General features: G+C 47.1%; 7 protein-coding genes across 7 annotated transcripts; 3 read left to right on the top strand and 4 right to left on the bottom strand.

The window, feature by feature from the left end:
- Positions 1 to 322: 322 nt before the first annotated feature.
- N7537_000163 (uncharacterized protein) lies at positions 323 to 1,889 on the top strand (the record flags this gene model as incomplete). The annotated part of the gene is made up of 3 exons (XM_056891221.1): positions 323 to 1,100; positions 1,166 to 1,629; positions 1,689 to 1,889. 3 exons carry the CDS (start codon positions 323 to 325, stop codon positions 1,887 to 1,889), a joined length of 1,443 nt encoding a protein of 480 aa, XP_056756216.1.
- A 402-nt stretch (positions 1,890 to 2,291) lies between these two features.
- N7537_000164 (putative JmjC domain protein) lies at positions 2,292 to 3,905 on the bottom strand (the record flags this gene model as incomplete). Its single annotated transcript, XM_056891222.1, has 1 exon — positions 2,292 to 3,905. One exon carries the CDS (start codon positions 3,903 to 3,905, stop codon positions 2,292 to 2,294), a length of 1,614 nt encoding a protein of 537 aa, XP_056756217.1.
- Positions 3,906 to 4,293: 388 nt separating this feature from the next.
- Positions 4,294 to 6,039, bottom strand: N7537_000165 (GTP-binding protein Obg; the record flags this gene model as incomplete). The annotated part of the gene is made up of 1 exon (XM_056891223.1): positions 4,294 to 6,039. The coding sequence occupies one exon, from the start codon at positions 6,037 to 6,039 to the stop codon at positions 4,294 to 4,296; it is 1,746 nt and encodes a 581-aa protein (XP_056756218.1).
- Positions 6,040 to 7,524: 1,485 nt separating this feature from the next.
- On the top strand, positions 7,525 to 8,118 carry N7537_000166 (uncharacterized protein; the record flags this gene model as incomplete). The annotated part of the gene is made up of 1 exon (XM_056891224.1): positions 7,525 to 8,118. One exon carries the CDS (start codon positions 7,525 to 7,527, stop codon positions 8,116 to 8,118), a length of 594 nt encoding a protein of 197 aa, XP_056756219.1.
- A 166-nt stretch (positions 8,119 to 8,284) lies between these two features.
- Positions 8,285 to 10,059, bottom strand: N7537_000167 (heterokaryon incompatibility protein het-6-like protein; the record flags this gene model as incomplete). The annotated part of the gene is made up of 5 exons (XM_056891225.1): positions 8,285 to 8,545; positions 8,644 to 9,282; positions 9,498 to 9,684; positions 9,729 to 9,841; positions 10,030 to 10,059. 5 exons carry the CDS (start codon positions 10,057 to 10,059, stop codon positions 8,285 to 8,287), a joined length of 1,230 nt encoding a protein of 409 aa, XP_056756220.1.
- A 152-nt stretch (positions 10,060 to 10,211) lies between these two features.
- N7537_000168 (uncharacterized protein) lies at positions 10,212 to 10,946 on the top strand (the record flags this gene model as incomplete). The annotated part of the gene is made up of 1 exon (XM_056891226.1): positions 10,212 to 10,946. One exon carries the CDS (start codon positions 10,212 to 10,214, stop codon positions 10,944 to 10,946), a length of 735 nt encoding a protein of 244 aa, XP_056756221.1.
- A 351-nt stretch (positions 10,947 to 11,297) lies between these two features.
- N7537_000169 (actin-binding ADF family protein) lies at positions 11,298 to 11,988 on the bottom strand (the record flags this gene model as incomplete). Its single annotated transcript, XM_056891227.1, has 5 exons — positions 11,298 to 11,432; positions 11,488 to 11,536; positions 11,591 to 11,842; positions 11,911 to 11,921; positions 11,983 to 11,988. 5 exons carry the CDS (start codon positions 11,986 to 11,988, stop codon positions 11,298 to 11,300), a joined length of 453 nt encoding a protein of 150 aa, XP_056756222.1.
- Positions 11,989 to 15,606: the final 3,618 nt, after the last annotated feature.

Raw genomic sequence — 15,606 nt, forward strand, 5'->3', positions numbered from 1 at the left:
GGGATACTGGACTCTGAAATCGGCTATATGCATAATGACCGTTGCATGGCTTTCTACGCTTGCAAGCATTCAAACGCCCTTCATTCTTGCATCTCTCCAATGGCGTTTATGGTGTTTCTTGTTCCCGTGAGGAAAAAAATGTCTGATTCTATCTAGTCCATAGTTGCATCGAATCTATGCATTTTCGGCCTTGTCTCCGAGATCTCCCCACATCTCCCCCGCTTGTTGATATCCAGCACTTCACCTTCTTTAGATACAACATTTGGACCCAGACTCAATTGAAAAATAACAGAATAGTAAAAAAACAACTCGATTCCTCACCATGTCGCAGCCCGAGCACCCCGTCCTCCCCTGCGAGAACACCCTCGCCAACCTCCCCGCAAAGTATCCTACCAACGCGCAAGAGCAAATCACCCAAATTCTCACCACAGCCCCAATCAACCGGCTAGTGGTACTAGACGACGACCCAACCGGGACACAAACCTGCCACGACATCTCCGTTCTAACAGTCTGGGATATCCCAACACTAACAGCCGAATTCCAAGCCAAAAAGCCAGGCTTCTTCATCCTCACAAACTCGCGCGCCCTCCCACCAAAAGAAGCAGAAACACTCATCCACGAGATATGCACAAACATCGCCCAAGTCGCCAAAACATCAAACCAAAATTTCGACATCGTCCTCCGCGGCGATAGCACTCTACGCGGCCACTTCCCCCTCGAACCGGACGTCGCGCAGTCAGTCTTTGGACCTGCAGATGCACTTGTTCTCGCCCCGTTCTTCTTCCAGGGTGGGAGGCTCACCATCGACGATGTGCACTATGTCACCGAAGGCGATAGCCTCGTCCCGGCGGGCGCGACACAGTTCGCCAAGGACGCAACGTTCGGATACAGGAGTTCCAATCTGAGGGATTACGTCCTCGAAAAGGCGCCCGGTCGGTTCGATCCAGACCAATTATGCTCTGTTACAATCGAAGAGATCCGCACCGGCGGGCCGCAGGCTGTCTGCAAGAAACTCCTTGCTGCACCAGTTGGTGGAGTGGTGATCGTCAATGCAGCCGCGGAGTCTGACATGCATGTCTTCGTGGCGGGATTGCTACTAGGTATGCCGTCGGCATTCCGTTCTGCTCCTTTAAATATGTAAACTTGATGGCTAACACATATCCAGCCGAATCTAATGGCAAACACTTCCTGTACCGCACAGGTGCAGCCTTCGTCTCAACTAGACTCGGCATCCGTTCTAAAGCACCTATCTCCGCTGCTGAGCTTCACCTGCCCTCGCCGCGCCAGACAGGCGGGCTTATCATTGCCGGGTCATATGTTCCTAAAACCACAGCGCAGCTGAAAGTGTTGACGGATCGGCGCGGCACGTCGGGTCAGTTGGCGATCATTGAAATGAAGGTTGAGGAACTTATTGCGTCGCCGGAGACTGCGACGCGGGCTGTGCTGCGCGTTGTACAGGAGACGGAATCGCATCTGCGGGCTGGGATGGATACGCTCGTTATGACGAGTCGAGCGCTTGTGACTGGTGGTGACGAGTTGTCGTCGCTGAAGATTGGGTCTGTGGTTGCTGAGGCTTTGGTTGGTGTTTTGCGCCGGATTGAGGTGCAGCCGCGGTTTATTATTGCTAAGGTATGATATACTGTTATACTGTTTTCTCACGGGTTTATTGGTGCTAACCTTCTTCTCAGGGGGGGATCACATCTTCGGATGCTGCCACTAAGGGCTTGAATATAAAGCGTGCTACTATCGTTGGTCAGGCGGCACCAGGTGTGCCCCTTTGGCGGTGCGATGAGGAAACCAGTCGCCATCGCAGTGTGCCTTTTGTTGTCTTTCCTGGAAATGTGGGTGGAGAGGAGACACTTTGCAAGTTGGTGGAAGGGTGGAGTTAGATATAGCCATTGGCCTCGTAGATTGAAAGGGGAGCCCTATTTATACCGCTAGTTATACATACCTAGAAAGGTTTTCTCTGCCGCTTAAGTATATGTCTAGAAGGACAACTAAAAAGAACCTCCAAAAATGCATTAACATGTTCTTACATATCACGTCCCTCATATCATCCGTGGATCTTCCCAGGTCCCGATAGACGGGATTATTAAAGTCCTACGAGGCCACATCAGCGGCCGACTATTCTTGTGTATCATAATCAAGGCATTGCAAATATGTGGAATAACTCTAGTTTGACTGTGTCAGGTTCATAATGGCATATAATCCGACACCATTTGCAAAGTAGCAACACATCTATCTCATCCCGAAACATCATATCATTGTGAATCTTTCACAGAGCTATTCTCTCACCACCAGAAATTCACGCTGATACCAGCCCTCAATCCACGCACATAGTGCCACCACCCAACAGGAATGTAGAGACACTCGCCTTCCTTGAGAACCGTCTCCACATAACCGGCGTCCATGAACCCAGGCCACATCTCTTCCCATTGCTCATACTCAGCAGGAGAAGTCTCGATAGCAGCCAGGTCCACCTTAGAGGTGTTGGACATGTCAACCTGTCTGCGAGTCGTTGGCAGAGCCCCGGATACAGGATCTGGCTCTGCTGTCTCATCAATCGACGTGACCCATTCTTGGCCCCGTGGATGAATCTGAGAGTCAGGCGTATGTGGCGAGTACAGCCGGACGTACTTGGTACCCACAACCTGCGCGAGGATATTGTGGTGGGGGTCATGATGGAGAGGGGAGATCGTCCACGCGGGTCCGATCCAGGTGTTGATAATGGGATCGCTAGGGATTCCCATCAGCGAGCCTGCATCTGAGTCGTGTTCGGCTATGTCATGTTCATTGGGTGCCGTGTCCAACTCAGGACCATGCGATGTTTCAGAGACCTGTGCTTGAAGTTTCGCCTCGCGCTCTCGCTTTTTCTTCTCATACACTGGTGTTCCAGGGTCTGGGCCCGGTGGAGTGATATAGCAGTAGTCCGGTACACTGATATCGTTGCGCAAGGCGGGTATTTGAGTGAGTAGATCGTGTTGTGCCATGTATGCTGTCTCTCCATCGAGGTTGGTGACCTGGGGCTGGTTCTCTGTCGCCCCAGTCGGGGCTAGTTTCCCTTGCCATATGTATTTGTCCACAAACTCTTTGAACGGCATAATCTTCTGTCCCCAGTCCTCATCGGTATACGACCTTCCCACCTCAATGGGGACCAATCTGCGGCCCCCAAATGTGCGATCCCACCAGTAGTTCCGCGAAGACCATGGACGCGTCGAAATGGCTGGCCAGTGTTCCATTGCATCTGTTATCACTAGTGGAGTGCGAATGTTTTGAATGTGGTTTTCGATGGAGTCGAATGACGGTGCTGATAAACGCGGGATCGGATGTTCCAGATGGGGGTTACGGATCGCATTTGGAGGGAAGAGAGGAGGCGAGAATTTCCTGCGCTTTGCAGTAGGATATTCCGGGCCACTAGTGTCATCGTATTCGAATTTTGAGGATTCTGTAGCTGCCTGCAGCGTGGACAACAAGGATTGGACCAGCTTCTCACGGAGGGGGGCTCCAGACATGATCAAGACGTTATCAAGGATTGCCACGACATCTGATAGCCATGGCGCGTCGGGAGAGAGTCTCGGCTCAGCTGCATTCTTTGTGTCATGAATGAGTTGTGAGACATCTAAGTGCTGGGTTTCGAATCTGGCTTTGGAGCTCAGACCGCATTTCGTGATGATGATGACGCAGGCCTTGACGATAGACGCGTCTGTGTAGAGTCGATGCCAGCAGATGTGCACATCCTTAAATGGAAAGCAGTGTAGTTTTGAGTTGGCAAGCTCAAGCGCTTTCTCGGTGTCGTTGAAGAGAAGATCTTGGAGGTGAGGGTTGTCACATTGGAGAATGGGGTCATCAAAGCTCGGCTCCGCGATAATGGACAACGCGTCACTCAGGACCGATGAAAGAGCCATGACTGACGGGAAAGGTGAAGGTGAAGGTGAAGGTAAGGAAGGAAGGAATGAAAGAGATGATGCTATAAACTATCCACAAAGTAATCCCAACATGCCCCCAAGGTATGGTGTTATGGTGAATTCAATGTTCCTCCAACCGCGTCAGAGAAAAACATCCCATATCCTAAACCCTCATTCTGGCAATCAAGTAGGGGGGAAAAAAGATACACCAGTTTTTCTATGTCCCATAGCATTTAATATATTAGAGCTAGGTTAGTTTGATAGAGTAAAATTAATGCCAGGCATATGTGAGAGTTTTATAGATTGCAGGAGAATATTGAAGGTAGATTGATGTTTATTATATAGTACACTTTGTTCACGATCGAGGGAGTTTTCTAATATACATGCTTCATTCGAGAAGGTCCATCACCAATTTGGGAATTCGAGACACACCCTCGCCTCTTTTAGCACTGACCGGAACAACACACACTTTCTCCTTCCAAGCCCTTTCATGACCCGATGGGTGTTCAATCGAGCCATTCTGAACACCAGACAAGTACTCCTGCAGAGCTCGGAATTGGTCTTGCGTGTTTTCCAGGTCTGCCTTGGTAGCCACGACAAACCAAGGCTTCAAATGCAGTGGTGTCATCGCCAGCGGAGGCAGGGAGCCGTCGGGGTTGGTATTCAATATCGGGGCAGGCTCTCGGTCCAGTGCCTGTCGCCGATGACCACCATCCGCATTTTCAGTGAATGGGTTCCATTCAATGATGTCGTCTTCCTCGGTAGAGTCAGGATCTGCATCACGCATTCGCTCGTACTCTCCAAGTTCGTGCCACAGTTTCTGGAGCTCCTGTACAGGATCGGGGAGACTGAGATCAACCACAAAGGCCAGAATTCCGGCTCGGTCGATGTGTCGAAGGAACCCGAGACCAAGTCCTCGGTCGAGATGCGCGCCTTCAACCAGACCCGGAATGTCAGCAATCGTAAAGTGCGTGCGGCGGACCTTCGACTCAACAAGAGGGCGACCCTTCATGTCGTCGGTGATGACAGTGCCAATACTGGGAGAAAGTGTAGTGAACTCCCAGTTTCCAATACGGGTCCGACTGTTGGTCAATGAGCGGAGAAGCGTACTCTTGCCGGCGTTCGGTTTCCCAACCAATCCGACATCTGCAAGGAGCTTAAGCTCAAAGTCGAGCTCTAGCATCATTCCACCTTCACCTCGGCTTGCGAATTTTGGCCGTCCCATCACGCGTGTGGAGAAATGTGGGTTCCCCAGCCCGCCAATACCACCAGCAGCCAGAAGCATGGGTTTATCCATAGGTTTTGAAAGGTCCAGCCAGATCGGTGACTTGGGCTCCATGGCTGCTATATTCTGTCGTCGCGGGTATGATTTCGGGAACTGCACCATAAGGAAATCAGATGGCTTTGCGGCGGGGTGTAGCACCCATCGATCGTGCTGGATAGGATTGAACTCCGCTTCTTCTGTTTCTTCAAACCCTTCTTCGCCTTCAACTTCAGGATCATCTGGATCCCGCCAAACCTCTTTCTCCTCTTTAGCAAGATATGACGCTTCTTCCGCCGCCTTTATGCGGGCCCACTCCACCTCGACCGGATCATAACGGCTCACCTCTCGCACCACGGTGCCGACAGGTACCTGGAGGAGGACATCATCGCCTCGTTTTCCACCCTTGCTTTTACCCTGTCCATTTCGGCCCCTGCTAGCCCTGATAATACCTCTGCGGGCTAGCTTGTGAAGACTGGTCAAGCCCTCGACGGTCTGGATGTAGATACCGCCTCCGCTGCCACCGTCGCCGCCGTTCGGGGGTCCCTCTTCAACGTATTTCTCACGCAGGTAGGCGACACAGCCATGTCCACCAGATCCAGCATGTACTTTCACCCGGCATTTATCCTGAAAAATGAACCGCGAATAATCCTCCGGGGAAGGGTCCAAATGCGACAGGTCTGGTGTTACTTCGTCGGACACGGCATTTTTGCTGGGCTGAGGCGGTGTTTCAGGGCCCGCATTGGTGCTCTGAAATCGGTTCCGTGCGATGCATGGTTTTTGGAGGTCTTGTAGGAATAATCGGCTGCAACGGGCTTGTCTTAGGAGGAATGGTCGTACGGGAAGGGAAAAATAGACTCGTGGATGTGCCATGACGTGTGATTAGCGGCTATCTCTCGCTCATTCTGCAAATGCAACTGATTCAACTTTTGAAGTAGTCCCGTTAGGATTGAATCTCCATAGGGCGTAGTTATACCGGTCTTCAGTGAATTGTCGATAGACTGAGTTATGACTTCAGCGGATTTCTCAAGGTCCTGATAAGATCACATGGTGATAAGCCATTTATAGTATCCCCACTGAGTGCAATATATTTGTCTATAGTACATCACTTTGAAATGTCTCCATATCTCCCTCTCGCCTTTCCTAATCCAACCTGTGTCACATTTTTACATTAAAGGTTATACATAGAAAATTCTCTTGCACAAAGTGGGCTTCTCACCGCATTCTCATACATGTAAAAAGGCGGTTACAAATACATCTAAAAATCTCTAAAAAGGACACCTAAAAAGAACAATAAAAAGGACATGACAAGGCTGCATAACTTGTCCGGCCGAATATTCTTATATGCATAAATGAGATAGGTAAGTGTCATGCAGCACAAACCTGACTTGATATTCCGGAGGATTTGCCAAAGACAAACAAGATGATCAAGGCAATGCACAACCCTGCATCTTACCATTTGCGAATTCACCGGGTCTACATTGGAATATTAAATATGCCAGCTGTTGGGTTTCCACATATGATCTATAGGGTCACAACGGCTACCCGTGTTGCACCTGCATGTTGCCGCTGTGACTCTTCCGATCCCGTGACGAAGTGACCAATGAACATCTGCGGACTCTACTTGAGTGGACTAGCTTATTTCAATCTGGTCTGACTGCGACTCGACTCTTTGTCTAGCTTTCACCAATTTGTTGTTAAGTCGCTGACCTGCAGCAAAGGAGAGAAAAAGACGGTGTGCTGCCTGTGTTTGCTTTAATGCGGTATTGGTTGCTTTTTCGACCTGCCGAGTCCTAAACACCCTTTTCTTGGACTTTGATGCTACATGTATGTACATATAGTACTAGGCCGTAAGGGCAATATTAAAATGGGAAGCATAAGTTGGTGAAGAACCTCGGGAATCACCAATATGCATCCGTGGGTCACTAGCATGACTATTGTCGAATACCAAGTCCGAATACATGGTAGAAACCAGGTAATATACCGGAAACATCATGTGACATTGGGTACCAGGCATACCATACAAAAGTGCATATTACAGTTAGTCATCATGGTCCGCACAGATTGTTGGAAAAGCGGGTTTTGTCAATTTAGTTGAGTCTTCAACATTGGTCCTCTGTACCAAACATTGTTCGTACGCCAGTTTTCTGTCAACTATTACTCGGGGACTTGTCATCAACTTGAACTTTTGCTTTTGAAGTCGTGATGACTCTTTCTAACCCACTCTCTTGACTACATTTCTGTGATATCTCTTTATCGACCCGAAAGCAATATTTCACAACCAGTCCAAACTCAATATCCACATCCAAGAGAAAGCGTGATACAGTCGCAAGCGGTGTCTATGCCACAGAGCAAAAAATGAACATTGAACAGTGGCTTGAAGATATTACGAAAAGGATTGAGGAGCCCGTGACTCCACTAGGGTTGACTATGCCCGAGAAATGCCTAGGAAGCTTGGAACAGCAGTCTGACATGGATAAGGGACTATTGGAGAGAGATAATGGACGAGAAGACAAAATTGTGCACAAGATCAGGACTTTGAAAGAGACGGTCCGCAGACAAGACGAAAGACTTAGGAAGTCTGAACTACAGGAGGATATAGTTCAAGGAAAGATTACTAGCTTGCAAGAGCAGCTCAGTGTCCGCGACTCTTTTCAACAACACAGCGATTTAAATGACAGGCTCAACATGCATGAAAGACTACTAGAGGTTGCCGACCAACAAATAAATACCCAGCAAGAGCTCATAAAACACTTGCTTGAAGTGCAAGCCTCAACTTCTCGACAACTTGCCTTTATCACACAAAAGCTTTCGCAACAAGCAGAACAATCTATGGAACAGCCACAAATGGAAGAAGCCGAGGGGGTTCAGTCTAACCCGGGCCGAGTTAGCAATTTTACAGATGCTTCTGATTATGTCCTTGTGTCAGAGGATAAAGCTACCACTAGTTGAACTTTTTGGTCTAGCTGGAATAAAAGCTTTGCTATTGTATATCTATGCCGTTGTAAGATCACACCTAAGCTTTCTTCCTTTGTTTTGTATGTACTCTTCTATCGGGGATGATGTTAAATATTCCTCAAATTAAGCACATGAGATCTGTTCAAACAGGATAACAGACTTAGAGCGTAGGGTCAAGCTGTAAGGAACCTGCGACAATTTCCACAGCGTTCTTGCACCAGATATCGATAGTGCCGCGGTAAACCCCGACCTCTCCTCTCTGTGGTGGCTTATAAAACCCTTGAATCACCACACATCTCTTTCCCACACATTCTTCTCTGATCTCTAGATCTTCCATAGGCAGATATACCGCCTGCGACAGAATTTCTTTATCTTCTTGAGTCGCTGTCGTGGACGATATAAGCCGCACTTTATCTGCAACCTGACGATAATAGCGAAAAGCTTGGATCTGGGGATTCCGGAACAGACAAATGCTTTTCTTGTCATTTTTAGGATTGGGCTGGATGTGAACCGCCTCACCCGAATATGATACGATAGGCAGGTTTTCCACCCGACCATCGAATCGACAAAGATGCCAATCGGGGTCACATCGCCGTCCACAAGTTGTAGCCATTTGAAAGCTGTTTGGGTAGCTGGACTGGGATCTGGGAGCAAAAGCATCGACCATTGAAATTTTCGAATCAGCGCTCTTAAAAAGATCGTTTTACTTTCCCACATGGAAAGCGTGTAGGAGACCTGCACGTCGTCGATTCCCATCGCCCCCAGCAACGCCCAGCACTCGTCGAGTGGCCTGCTAAAATATCGTTTCTTTTTGCCAGCCAAAATGTAGAGCGCCGAGTCTTTAGCGTAAGAAACCAGACCGGACTTGACGAACTGAATGAGAACGTCGAGCAGTTTCTCGGAATTCTCGGTAGAGCCGCGGATGGCTTTGTCAATCTGGCTCTGTGGTTCCTTTCCATCGGCCTGATTGACAAACGCCTTCCCAATTTCAGTTGCTAGTCCGGTGATGACATCTGTGAGGTTGACCACTCGAGCCTTGCCGCCATGGATAAACCGGTCATTGTTCAACGTATGACCAGCGCCATCTATCAGTCTTGTTTCACTCAACATAATCCCTTCCTGCAGTGTCCAACCCGAAAGAAGCCATCGCTCTGTAGCCTGGGCGTTGTGAGATGTTTTGAGATCTCGTCAACGATGGCCAGTGCATGATTTCCGTGGCCTAGGCTCGATAAGAGAAGAGACTTGATAGGCGAATCGACAATCCAGGATGTCGAATGAAGCCAGACAATGCTCGTTTTGGCTTCCTTGTAGACATGTCTAGCAAGAAAAATGGAAAGTTAGCAACTGAAAAAGAAAAATCCGAGGGTACTCACACTTGTTTTGCAACCTCCTCTGCCTGCACCTGCTTCATCATAGGGGTAATTGGCTTCGTCCCATTCAGGACCTCCTACGGAACACACATCCAATCCCACCAGATATAACGGCTGCCAATATTGCTCATTATCTTCCTGGCATCTTCCAGGGTCCAAAGTGTAGTTGTCGGAATATCCCAGAGCAAGCCTGTGGGAGTTCCCGTCGCTGGCACTTCCATGTTAGAAACATACCCCCATGTGTATGAGACAATTCCATATCCCTCGTCCGCTGATTCGACCTGGGAAGCAACTTCTGTATAGAGAACAATTCTCCATTCATGGGTATCCAAGAGCCAGCGTGGCTTCTGGGGGTTGTTAGGGGGGGATTTTGGAGTCCCGTTGGTCGGTGGCTTGGCTAGACATTTTGCTGGTCATATCATACAGAATCGGAGTGACCTGCTGGAAAAGTTGAGAATATATACCCCTGTACAAACAGGATTATGCTCATAGTACCACATGACTCTACGGGTCAAAAGTAAAAGAGTTGTAATACCGGTTTGTCACACTGAGTCAGATCTTCCATTGCCTCAGTGTGGGAGTATCCGCAGGGATTGTGCCTATACCAATTGATGGTGCATGGTCTCGAACGTCTAACAATCACCGCTTTTTTCACCTCCAGCAACAACTGTGAAGCCTCCAGTGGAGGATAATGATGAGGTGATAGAGCGGTACGACATGACTCAGTCAATCCAAGGTTTGGTCAGCCTGTACTTCAACATCGCACGTGCGGACAAAATGGGCAAGGAGGGTCGCAAGGAGTTCTATAAGATAAGCGACCCTATCGAGGCAAGCAAGGCCTTTGCCGAGATCGCCGATCTGACATACGGGGTCATGTCATCCAGCTTGGCTGGCTACCTCGAGACTCCCAAATACTTCACGAACACCTATAGCAAGAACGTGGCCAAAAATAAGTTCAAGACCGTCTTCACCAAAGACATCTTTGCAGGCTTTGGACTGGGCAAGCAGGCCTTGGACGAGATCGCCACATTTATCCAAAACTACCTCGCTGCGATTGGCAAAATCCAGGTCAACAGCAGTTCCACCAGCAATGTGCGGAGTTTTGCCAATAGCACGAACACGGTCGTCAAGTTAGACATCCTCGGCGATGGCCAGCACATCGTCTACCAGCCTCATGTTCATCTCGTCTATATGAAAATCGATCACGAGGCTTTCAAGATCGCCACCAAAACTTGCTTCAGCGAGACGGATACTGAGCGATTCACATTCTACATGACCTATACTGTTGTCCAGGCGGATGTCAACTACCTCATGATGCAGCAGAACAAAAAGAAACTAGACACGATTTTCAACAGCCTTACCCAAGACAATCTCGACAAGCCCAAACAGAACTTGCAGGAATTCTCAAAGGAGCCTGGTATTTCTCAAGAAACAGTGAACGATCAGTTCTAATCCATAAATTACTGTCGTCTCTGAATGCATCTCGGGTTTTTGTGTCTCTTTTATTGTCGAAAGTTGCCAGCGATCAGTTGATCGATGAATCCTGTCTTTATCGAAAAGCAAATGAAAACAAGTAACGCACTAGTCCGAAGGAGATATTGTTTACCCTTAAAATTTATGTTTATGGACGTACCCCATTTCAAAAAGTGGCAAAGCCAAGACACATTCCAACGTAATGTTGTCCATGGTATGATCCCAAGCTGGTTATAGTTACATGGAGCTTAGAGTTATCAAAGAGGAAAGACCTTATGAATGGGTTTCATATTTGGCAATCGACAAATAAATAACTGCTGTTATCATAACTCAGGCTTTGCCATCACTGGCCTCCTTCAGAACAGTCTTCCATTCAAGCTCGTCGAGGTCATCTGCATGAATCGATGCTTTGGTATCGAGGAATCTCCGCAATTGTTCTTTCGTACTAGCGTAAATCATTCGAACCTAGAACCATAAGATTGGCAAGAATCCAAAAGGAAGTCATCAAACGGTGGCATACCTTAGTTGATGTTTCTCTGGGAACCCAGGTGATGAAGACGATTTTGCTTCTATGGCATGTCAGATATTAACCCGAAGCCGAGATCCAATAATGATGATCTTACCTTTTCCCCTCTAATCCAAGGTCATATTCAACATCATAGACCGCATAACGAGGTGCAGGATTCCCTTCGGTGTTAACTGCGGAGACTAGCTTTTGACGAAAGACCTCGTAGTCTTGCTCAGGCGAACTCTCTTCTACAATAACGGCATTGTAATCATCCGTAATTTTGTAGATGATGAACCTGGGCTTTTTTGAACTCTTTTGGGACCTAAGTTCCCTAAATGCAGTGATGCAATCATCCGCAATGGAGACCCTATATCATATCATGGGTTAGCAATTGCATACTTTCAACCCTTGATGCGTTTGAAGTCATATTCATACCCTGATGGAAGCTAAATAAACATCTATCAGTTAGAAAATCGGAGGTTGATTGATTGTATGGGGGCCACGAACCGACATGTTTCAAGCTGAAGTGGAATTGATAGATTCACTGAAGATGGTCATAAAGTAGAGTTGGGTAGGGTTGAGCTCAATTTAAAGCACCATGTTAAGTTGCTGCCTTTGAGGCATAAGTATACAGGGATAGGGCCGCGTGTCCGAGACTAATTTTCCAGACCTCATATTTCAAGGCAAAATGTGGACAGCTGGCATTCGATATAGGCTACAGGGAAATTTGTATGACTCCGATCATCAAAACAATAGAATGGTGTGCTCGGGTAGACAGCCTGCGGGGAAAGGTGCCTGCCTAGGATTATACCTATAGCTATAGATGATACAAAATAATTCGTAATTTGCTGTCAACACTTCTTTTTCTCTCGGTCATGTCTGTGATTTAGGCTGAACATTCATACAATGGTCGATTTTTCGAACGTTGAGCGGATGACACCGCTAGATCTTCTTAGACCAAAGGTCTACGTCTCAGCGTTTTGGCCATTTTCAACTCCAGAATTGACCGTCAATCATCCATGGTATCCATCATGGTCTGGACATGGTTTCGGAACAGATGCCCTGGATATGCGGTCGCATGTTTCCAACACAGCCGAGTCAAGACAGCCGGCCCTTTCTCAAGATGCGTTGGAATGGCAACACTACACCTCATCTGATCGACAAAGGCTTTATCGAACAATAATACACAGGGCTTGCTGCTCGCTACATGCCTGTGGAAGATTTTCCAAGTTATTTTCCATCCCGATTGCCCATATCGATGCCATGAGACACCGTCTTCGCGGCAGACTGTCTGCCACTAACTACCAACTGTCTTCTCTATGCACTTGTCTGGTCTGGGATTACTCGTGCTAGATTCCAAAGACATGGATACCTCGCACATAAATCTAGTCGGTTAGCGATGGCGGTAAATGGTCGCCAACGCAACACCGATGAACTCACGAACTCAGAGAATACCGACACCCTCAGACGAAGATTGAACCCCTGAGTCACGACGGGAGTCGCCATCATCGACCCATCAGGGCTAAGGGAGACAGCCTTGAAGAATGTCCTGCTCAGACAGTTCCTCTTCTTGCCATTGCCATTTTGCCTGGTAGAGTTTGGCAAAGAGTCGGCACTGTTAATCTTGGCCGCATCCAAGTCGTTGCTGTGGTAGCTCGAAGATCTGTCACTTGGGGTCAAGCCGAAGGGTTTCTGGTAATGTCGATTTGTGCCACCGTGGGTCTAGTTCCCATAGCCTCTTATAATAGTTCCTCTGTCTATTACGCCGCAAATGTAAGAAACATCGGGTATATATTTAAAATATTGAGTAGGTACTAATAGGAAATTTAGATGTTTTACAATATTGGATTCAGAGGCATACAATTTGCCGTAGACGTTATCACCGCCGATCTAGTATAGTTTAAAACCGAGCTCTTATAACTATAACGCTTTCACGTCTTCTCTGTATATTATTACGGCCTTTGCTAGACTAAAGGTAGCTGATCTACTCTACGCTAATACCAGCTAGCGATAGTCCTACAGCACTTTCGCGATTATCTTCCCTATCGTAGCTACTCCGTTGTTCTTCGTCCTAAAGTTCAATCTATCAAAAGCTAAAAAGGGAAATGCCGTGGTTATCAGAGAGAATAGCGGACGATCCTTCCTTCAAAGCGTCTAATTTTAGGCTCTCGAGTTCGATTATAAGTATTTCTAACTACTAATTGGTTCTTCTATATAAAGCTAATACCTCATATAGTAATCGGAGTTTTTATCTTTACAGCGGGACTTATCCTAGTTGAGCTTCTATTTGATATCGCTAGCGAGGCTCCTAACGGCTGGGGCACGGATTATATAACTAACTGCTATGATTGTTAGTTAGTTAGGATTCTCGATGCTCTTCTTGTTTGCCTTCTACGAGAGGTATATCGCTCCTACACCTTTGCTCCCCACTCCTTCCTCACCGACCTAACTTGGAAATACGGTCGTCTACTCTCTAACCAAGTTCCTGTGCGAATCCTTAGACATGTAAGAACAAAAGTCTACCCACGATCCAACGAAATTGCTTACTGGCATATGCGAAGCCATCACTGAATCTCAATCAACGGCTTGAATCAACTCGCGTCATATCGCCGAAGTCTATCTTCATTGGCTCGGATCTATTTGGCTCGACTAATCTCACAATCACAAGCTGTTCGGATCTAGACTTATACGGAATTGATTTCGGTGCGAGGCTGGGGAGATCGGAGTTGGTGAGAGTTCCCTATATGGCTGTGGACGGCGTTGATCTTGTTCTTCCGCGGAGAGGATCAGTAATGGGGGGCAGGAGGTACTCGAAGTTATGACCATGTTGCGCAGCGGACGATATGAATATTCTGAATCAAGTCTGGTATTTGCGATAAGTTCTACATGTAAAGCAAGAATTATCTCTATTCCAATACTAGCATCTGAGCACCAAACAACCAAACAATAAACGACAGAAATCCTTCTTGACCTACAACCCCCAGAAACGAATTCTGGGACATCATCTTCTGTTGTTGTCTTTTCTTTTCTCGTGATTTAAGGCAGTTGTCACACTTGTAAGTATTACTTTTCGCCCAGAAGTCATGTTTGAATTTGTCTGCCTGTCAGCATCTGTGGCGATTATGATTACATCTATTTGAATTTAATTTAGTTCTAGGAACGCGAGATACATGGACTTGCATATATTCATGCACAATACCAGTAAACGGCAGTAGTACTCGAAAGTATGGAGCAACAGAGTACGACATAGTTAAGAGACCATAGCATGGTAGCCATACATGAGGGATGATTTGGAATTTGAGATTTGGAATTGAAGTCAGTCCAGTGCAACTGGATAAGCTTCCATCTTCGCGGTATCAATGAATGGCATATACGGAGCAAGGCGTGTAGTGGATATATCATCGAGGATGGTATTATGGGGGTTGATTGGTCCACGGGCCCTAGCTCTCACGTCAAATCTACAACAGGCAGGAATCTGTGATCCGCTGTCACATCTAGGAAGTACATGTCAGGGAGACGATCCCATCTTGGCCCCGGGCAGCAAGCAAAAGTACTAGATAGGTGAAGTCTGTTGTACTTTTGCTGGGAGGTTTAGTACTCGAAGATTATTTGGGTTTTGTATCGAGTACTTCGTACCAGGACTCTATCTGGAAATGATGATCAGTGGCGAAACTTTAGAGTTCACCCACATTTCAGTAAACTTTCCAAATGTGGGTGTTCATGCATACAGTCTGGTTGTTGGGACTAAGGCTTGATATCGTATTGGATGATCTACGGAATTGACTTTTAGTAGGCACTCTGCACTCTGCATATTAATTAATAATATGTACGGGGTAACTAGTTACATATCAAGGGTTATATATGGAGGATTTGTTTTATAGGCTTGATGCCCTCTGGATATCATTCTGCAGTTTACGTGGGCCGAATATTTGTATAATACCTGTCCGGAGTAATATCACCTTTATTGAAGTAACTGGATATTCGAAGCATCAAAGTCCCAGCTTGTCGTCAGCAACGAAGGCCGTACAAGCGGCCGACTAATTTTTGTTTTGGCTACTTGCAAAATAATGGTATGGAGTTTATATCAAACAGGGGCTATCGCTTAAAGTCTAGGTGCGATAAAAACTTTTG

The sequence above is a fragment of the Penicillium hordei genome (assembly GCF_028827395.1).
Source record: "Penicillium hordei strain IBT 12815 chromosome Unknown utg000001l_segment0_segment0, whole genome shotgun sequence".
NCBI classification, from domain to species: domain Eukaryota; kingdom Fungi; phylum Ascomycota; class Eurotiomycetes; order Eurotiales; family Aspergillaceae; genus Penicillium; species Penicillium hordei.